The 7,678-nt window shown below is 45.6% G+C and overlaps 2 protein-coding genes across 2 annotated transcripts; one reads left to right on the top strand and one right to left on the bottom strand.

The window, feature by feature from the left end:
* Positions 1–1,741: 1,741 nt before the first annotated feature.
* PHALS_02896 (RxLR-like protein) lies at positions 1,742–3,436 on the bottom strand (the record flags this gene model as incomplete). The annotated part of the gene is made up of 2 exons (XM_024717359.1): positions 1,742–3,120; positions 3,193–3,436. 2 exons carry the CDS (start codon positions 3,434–3,436, stop codon positions 1,742–1,744), a joined length of 1,623 nt encoding a protein of 540 aa, XP_024582865.1.
* Positions 3,437–3,491: 55 nt separating this feature from the next.
* PHALS_02895 (uncharacterized protein) lies at positions 3,492–3,833 on the top strand (the record flags this gene model as incomplete). The annotated part of the gene is made up of 2 exons (XM_024717358.1): positions 3,492–3,613; positions 3,686–3,833. The coding sequence occupies 2 exons, from the start codon at positions 3,492–3,494 to the stop codon at positions 3,831–3,833; spliced, it is 270 nt and encodes an 89-aa protein (XP_024582864.1).
* Positions 3,834–7,678: the final 3,845 nt, after the last annotated feature.

Below are 7,678 nucleotides of genomic sequence, written 5' to 3'. Positions count from 1 at the left end.
AAAAAAAAAAAGTTGTCGTCAAACCTTAAGTTTCAATCTGAAATAGTGGACGCTGCGCTGCGTCCGTCCACCAGATGCTGGTCATTGCATCGACAGATTGCTTGAAACTCAATCAAGGTTTTACTCGTTGCGTACGCAGAGCTGACGCGTACAGGACACGAAGCAATACCATCGCCAGAAGTTTGTTAACGAGAACGAGTAATTAAGGGAACGACACGGTGCGAAAGTCATGCTTACTCGACATCGAAATGCAATCAACGGCTGTCGGTGGATGCCAGGAGATTGATGAAAAATACTAGTTTCGGCTATAATTTTGCAGTCGAACCCGTCTGCTTGGGATTTGGAGCGATAACTCCATGGCCGCACACGTAGGCCACATCGATAGCATCATATTTGCCAATTCCCTGACGGCAATGCACCGTAACAACCTGGGCGCCTGACATCTCTTTGAAAAGCATGTTTAGTGCATCAAACAACTCTGCTTTGAATATCTGGATCACTCGTATTCATGTTTTTTCGGTTTGTGGTCTCCTACCAGATGCGAGTGTAAAATCGCCCGTAAACATTACGCTTGGACTCTTAGAGTCGTATGTATTATGTGACAGAGCCACGCTAGCTTGTTTCGCCGTCACACAGATTGTCATTGTCAAATCGATATCCTTGCTTTCTCTATATTAATCGAAAAAAAAATATTTCGTGTTGATGTATGGGATCCCTTCACTACGTAGGATAGTATAAACAATTAACCTTCGCATGGTGTCTTGTATCAATTGGGCGTGTCAGCACTTTATGCCACGCGGTATTTCGGCTCTGTAATGATGCTTTGAGCGTCGTTCCCTGATACCTGATTTTTAATTGCTCGTCGCACACCGTATTGCTTCTTGGGGCACTGACTCGTCAGTCGCAACGTCTTGAGGATTTCAGAAAGGAACATATGACTTATCACATACTTGGTGATGAACTTGTTTCAGCTTGTAAACCGACATCTGGACTTCAAGTATCGGAACTTTTAGAACACTGATTATTATTAATGAAAATGATACATGTTTTGGGAAGAAGAGCAAGGCTTTAAAGATCATGAAAGAGATTTGTCGCAATTTTTCCTTGGGAAACCAAAATTTCCATGTACAGACTGGCAATACTGCAAGGAAACTTCACTTGCCATACACTTGACGATCCAATAGTTTTGTTCACTTGCTACATTATAACTGTTCTTAAAGCATGTCAACGCACACTTGAACTCACAAAAGCGAAGACACACAACAAACACGAACGGAAGCACACTATGTCTTATTTATCAATTTATCTTCTGTACTACTTAGTAAGGAGGATCAAATACTTGCAGATATTTTTTAAGTTGAGAGTGAAAAGCCAGATACCTTAACTATTCAGGATCAGTTTTCGATCAATATCTCACATCAGCCCACGAGCTGTGAGACTTTCATTTTCTGGTGTGTTTATACTGGAGGGTTGGTGCTGGTGACGCGCGGTGAAACGAGAAGCTGAAAATCAAAATGCTAGCTTGAACTGGGTGTCGGTTAGTCTCGCACGAGCATACACTTGTGTTGTCTTTGTATGTAAGAGGTGAGAAACCCCTAGTAGCCGGCGGTAGACGATAAATGAAGGTCAGTCACATTATCAATTGTATTCGTTAATACGTCGCAAACAGCTCAAGAGTAAATCGAATGGTGTTATTTGTCAGAGACCTCATCTTCGTTGTCATTCTTTTACTTTGGTGATCTTACTGAGATGGTTCGACCCGTGATGTTGGTGATTTCGGTTTCCAAAATGGAGATATCACTGTATTTATGAATTGACTCCACAACGATGTTTGAGGTGTGTCAGTAGTTGCCGTTTCCAGATTGGGAGATTCAAGAGTGTCTGGAGCTAATATGTAGTTCTCATGATCTAAGACCTCGTCACCGATAAGTGGTTCTGGAAAGGATGCCGGTAGATTTGAATCATCCAGGGCTGGTGGTACGTCGGATTTCAGTTTTAGAGATGAAACCTCTTCATTTGCAGTCGGTTTGGTATCCGTGTTCGTTCCATGTTGGGGAGGCTCTTCACCCGGTTTAGGATCATGAGAAGGAATCTCTTTATCCAACGTTGGGTCTTCCTCAAAATTCGGTGAACGCACGTGAACCTCTTGCTCATCCCCGTCTGGTTCTACCTTGGATCTCACTTTTGGCGATAGAACCGTTTCATCCGAAATCGGTTCTGTAACCGTGTTTGTTCCATGTTGGGGAGGCTCTTCACCCTTTTTTGGATTAGGATTTGCTTCCGATTTGTGTGCAAAAACCTCTTCATCGGGCTTTGGTTGTGTCTTATGATCCGGTGAACGCATGAGCACCTCTGTCTCCTCTGAGGATGATTTTGTCTCGGATTTCGGTCTTGGTGCAATAAGCACTTCACCTGGTGTCGGTTTGAAATCCGTGTTCACTACATGTTGGGGAGGCCCTTCACCCGTTTCTGGAAATCGATCTGGTTCTGATTTGAGTACAATAACCTTTTCACCGGACGTTGGAGGATCGTGTAAATGAAAGAAAACCTCTGGTTCATCATGGGCTGGTTCGTTCTTAGGTTGTAGTACAGGTGGGAAAGGTTCTTCATTCGGTGCTGGGTTGTCCTTTGTGCTCGGGGGATGTATGACAACTTCTTCACCAGAATTTAGGTTTGTCGTTGGTTTTGGTTCACGTGGGGGGGATTGATCGCCCGTTATCTTTACATTCTTACCTGATGGCAAAGCATCGCCATGTTCATTAGCTTTCTCATGTAGCGTGCTAATATCGACAGTTTTGGCGCCCACCCCACCGTCGACACGAGCTGCTGACGTGTCCTCAATTTCCTTTGTAACGGTGGTTGAGTCTTGAGAGGCAGGCTCTGATCTCTTCCAACGAAACCAACTCAGGATTTTGGCGAATATACTTTTAATCTTGTTACCCAGACGTTGAAAAAAGTTCGGAGATTTGACGATGGGCGTAGAAGTGGCTTCAACCGCAGGTTCGGCATTCGCTGCAGCTTTGAGGTCTTTTGAAGCATGAAAGGTTTCTGTTCCTTTGACAGATTCACCACCTTTTTCGACTTGTGTTGGTTTTACGCCCTCAGCCCCAGTTAAAGTCTCTACAACTTTAACGACTTTGGCAACATTTGGGGCTTCTGCATCTGTTGAAACTCCTACGTTGTGTAACATACCTGTCATCTTTTCAGTCACTCCGAGGTTTTTGGTAACAGCATCAAGGACTCTCTCTTCACCGTCGATTGATTTTGAAGTACCTTCCTCGGCTCTCAGAGACCTCTCAACGACCGCGTCACCCAATTTGTGAGATAGACGATTCACAACGCTTGAGGTCGCCAACTTTGACTTGGGGAAGGCAATCGCGCTTGCATGCAGCGTGATAGCAACTAGCAACATGACTAGCATAGGAAGGTGACGCATTTTTCACGATGTGATGCCGTCGAGATATCAAATTAGTGTTTGAGAAGGTCGATAAATGTTTGACTGTGACTTTTTGTCATTGCCCGAAACTGAGGCTACGTGCCTGCCAGAAACCCATAATCGGAGACCACGCAAGAAAGTCAGAGAAGGGCAGTTGCTTGGTGTCCGGATCTCCAGGTGAGCGATTAGAAAACACATCTAATTTCATGTTTAGAGCTGAACCCACTCAAAGATGTATGGCAAAGTTAGAATTCAGATTTTATATCGTGAAGCACAGCTGATAAATGCAGACTGCGAGAAATTGCCGCTAAAGTTTTTGATTTTGCGAAAAACAGGACCATCAACGAGTGAAACACTGTCATCCCATTATGACAAAGTTGTTTTGTTTTTCAAGTAATTAAAGTTGGAGGGGGGTCTCTTTGGTGTACACTGTCAAGCAAATCTAAGTCAGTATTGTAAAGCGTATCGGCTGTCGTTTTAAGCAGTATGTAGACCAGATGTGAAGTGAGCTACCTTTGAAGCTTGAACCACCCCAGCTCAGGCAGTTAGGATGTAATGTTCAGCATTTTATGGCGTTTTTTTGCAAAAGTATTTTGCAAAGTAAATGTTATTGCTAATTTCTAAAATTATTGCGAGCGACTTGGTCAGTCCATGATATCCTTCGATAACATCAGATGACAGATTGTATCTCGAGTGCTATCCAATGAAAGAAGCCGTCGAAAATCAGCTGAGCCTCTATTTACGAACATCTTTATCGGCAGCATTACGAGGTTATCTATCGCTATAACCACAGCTCGCACGTTGGCAGCTACAAATGGTATACAGAGTAGAACCAATCTGGTTCTGATCCATGAAACATATGTAGTGTGTGGCAAAAACAACCTTCGTTCTTACAATCCTTTTGGTCATATGGGTTTCGTGTTAATTAAACCCATACTACCCAAACAACGTTGGGTTTTTAATTGCAGCGTGTATCAAAATGAAGACTAAATATATTATAGGTGGTTTAATTCTAATCCTTACCTTAACCTAAAAATGGACCATCTCTCTAATGCTTAGAAATGTTGCTAATTTAAAGGCTTTTGTAGATCGTTTTGAATTCTCACAGAGTGCAATCAGTGAGCATTTATGAACTAGGTAAGAGCTTCAAGCAGACGAGAGCAAAAAGAATTGAATTCTTTACTGGATAGTTCAGCAACGATGACAATCTAGGTGATGTCTGATCATTCAATCGTGCAAAAATGAAACGTTTCAAAACTAGAGGATGCGAAAAGACTGATCACCTAGATTCGCACCGCATGTTAGAGTCAAATGATTTTATTGAGGAAAAGAGTAGTGATATGTACCTTAATCCTCGATATAGGTTAGTTCGGAAAACTTATTGGCTTTCAGACCAGAAGACCAGCTGAATTTGGTCAAGACTGCTATAAACAATAAATGGTTTTTGAAATATATCGTGAACGGATCCTGAGACCAACTCTGCCTGATTGGCTTAGACGAGTCAGTAGAAATGCTTGATTGTTACTTAGATAACTATATTAAAAGATTTGTCTCCTTAAACATCAAACCTTCTCTTTTTGTACGCACGTAATCCTGTCTTTTCAATTAGTACGATTAATTGCGTACAAGTAGACAATCGGCTACCATTTTTTGGCGCAATTGTACCTAGTCACACCATATTTGTATCAATCACTACGACTAGGTACCTATACACCACATTTGTATCAATCACTACAAATATTGTGTATATACTTGCAGTACTGATATTACAAAAGGTACGACTAGGTACCTTTTGTAGTACTGATATTACAAAAGGTACGACTGGTACGACTAGGTACCTTTTGTAGTACTGATATTACAAAAGGTACGACTAGGTAGGTACCTTTTGTAATATCAGTACTGCAAGTATATACACCATATTTGTATCAATCACTTGAAAGAAGAGATAACAAAGAAATTGCGGTGGAGCTGCCGTAGCTTAGCGCTAAAGAAAGCGTACTTTAGGTCACCGACCTTTCATTCTTTACAAGAAACAACAAAGTCTGAGTCAGCGGATCGCAACAATTACTCCAAGATTTTAGATGTATAAAATTTTCTAAATTTAGTAAAATCTAGATACATGTATAACTACTGGCTATATAGCCCCGCCGTATTCTTGTTTGGGTGTGGTCACATCATGCCCATCTGGTGTGACACACACCCTGTTACCAGGGTATGTGTGACCCCGTTACACTCTCTCTCATTAACATTCACAGTTCCAATCGATTGACTCAACGGGGCTTGCGAGTCCGTTAGACACTGCGTTAAATCGAAAGGACTTCCGTGCTCAATGAGCCCTGTGTCAATGACACCAGAATCTCCAAGTCTCGCTGGTTCTGACGGCGAGCACGGGCAGAGTCCAACTTCGTCTCCCGCTCGCGGTGCATTGTCGGACAGTGCGTCCGCGGCACCGAGGGATATACACCCTAGGCTCGATGAGCACAAGCGTCGCACTCCGCGCACGCTATCAGTGACGAATGACCTCGGTGAGGATGTGAGGGTGGTCGATTACGAGTCTGACATCCCCTTTCTCGCATGGGACGACGAGGAAGGCGAGCTGCGCCAACGGCGAGATACGAGCCCTGCTTGCGCCTTGCGGACCCCGTGTCCGTTCCGTGACTTCTCGTCAACTGAGGGACGTGATGTGATCACCAATGACCTCGATGGGGAACGAGGCGGCAGCTTAAAGCTGCCCATACGGCGGCTCTAAAGCGCGCCGATCCACGGCCGATCATTGACCCTCGTGTGGAATATGGCTTTCGCCCAGCGGATCCCACCGTGGAAACAAAGGACGCGGTAACTCGATCGTTACAAGTCGACATCACCGGGCCCCCGGCCAGAAGGATGATGAAGTTGCCACACGAAAGGCTCTTCGAGCTCGTTTCGTTTGTCCCACAAGAAATTCCGTTGGACGTTTATCGCACTCGTCTACGTGCTCAAAGAGGTGGCTCTCGTATACCCGCGATGCTGCCGATACCTGTAGTGCTCGCCCCTGGCGAAAGCACGATGTGCTCTTTGAACAATGGGTGCAACGGCACCGGAAAGTTTCCTTACTGTATAACCTACAGTTGAGCCACAAGGAAGTGGACGTGCGTGTCGAGCGACACCTCCGATTTGAGTTTGCCAACCTCAAGGCACGCTGTCGACTTCCTCCGGATTGTCGCCCTGCGACGTATGGGTTAATTCCTAATGTTCCCGCGAGCTCTGTGTCTTCGACCGCAAGAGCTCAGGGCCACTACTTGAGCTCAGCTCATGACCCTTCTACTTTCTTGGCTATTGCCGGGAAGCGCGGGGCGTCTGATGACGCGGGCCGTTCTGATCTTCCCGATCAAAAGCGTCACGGCGACAGGGCAATCTTGCCGAAGTGGCGCCTCAAACTCCCACGAGTTTTGGAGTCGGGATATCCCCGCCACTTTACCAGATATTGGGTCTGACCCTGGTGACGATGTCGTCTCACTAGACGTTTCACGTGATATTGGACGTCACCGTTCTCGTCGAGAAGAGCCGGTGCGGGCGGTGACGACCGAGTCGACCGCCGTCCGATGACTCGTGATGCTCTTCGAGCCCTTGAAGACGAGGTCCTTCGTGATCGGAGCTCCGCAGGGCGTCATGCTGAAGTAGTATATCGCTGTGCGGACGCTCTTGACGATTTAAATCACGTCGTGCGCTGGCTGCCTCACCTTGAGAATTACCGCGCTCTGTCGGAGCAACTCCTGGCCGTAGAGCAGGCGAATGCGTCGCTGCATGCGACGGTGAGGCGCTTAGCGCCATTGAAAATGAAGGTTATTGCACTCCGTGCTCAGAACCAGCTGTTGCTTCAGCTTCTGGAAGGCCGAGGACCCGTGGGACCCGCCCCGGCACCAACGCTTCTGCGTTCACTTGCGCCGGATCCCGGTACAGCTTGAGCAAGCCCACGTAAAACACCGGGTGGGTGCGCAACCGTTTTGGAAGGCTCGACGTATACGCTAGGCCCCGCTTGACCACAACCTTAAACGGTCTACGTGAGCAGAGGCTGCATGTGTAGACAGGTTTTTAGAATTTAATAAAATCAAATCCCCGACCTTAAAGCTTTTTATTTCGCCTCTTTCTTTTTCATCTACATATTCTTCTGCAGGTCGTAACTTTCAGCCATCGCATCTCGAACTTGTCGTAGGACACTCAGTCTGGTAGAGAAGCAGTCATCGACTTCTTTGCGAATGGTGC

The sequence above is a fragment of the Plasmopara halstedii genome, assembly GCF_900000015.1.
Source record: "Plasmopara halstedii genome assembly, contig: Scaffold_2061, whole genome shotgun sequence".
NCBI classification, from domain to species: domain Eukaryota; phylum Oomycota; class Peronosporomycetes; order Peronosporales; family Peronosporaceae; genus Plasmopara; species Plasmopara halstedii.
Note: the sequence above shows the minus strand (reverse complement) of the source record. Positions and strands in the feature narration are given on the sequence as shown.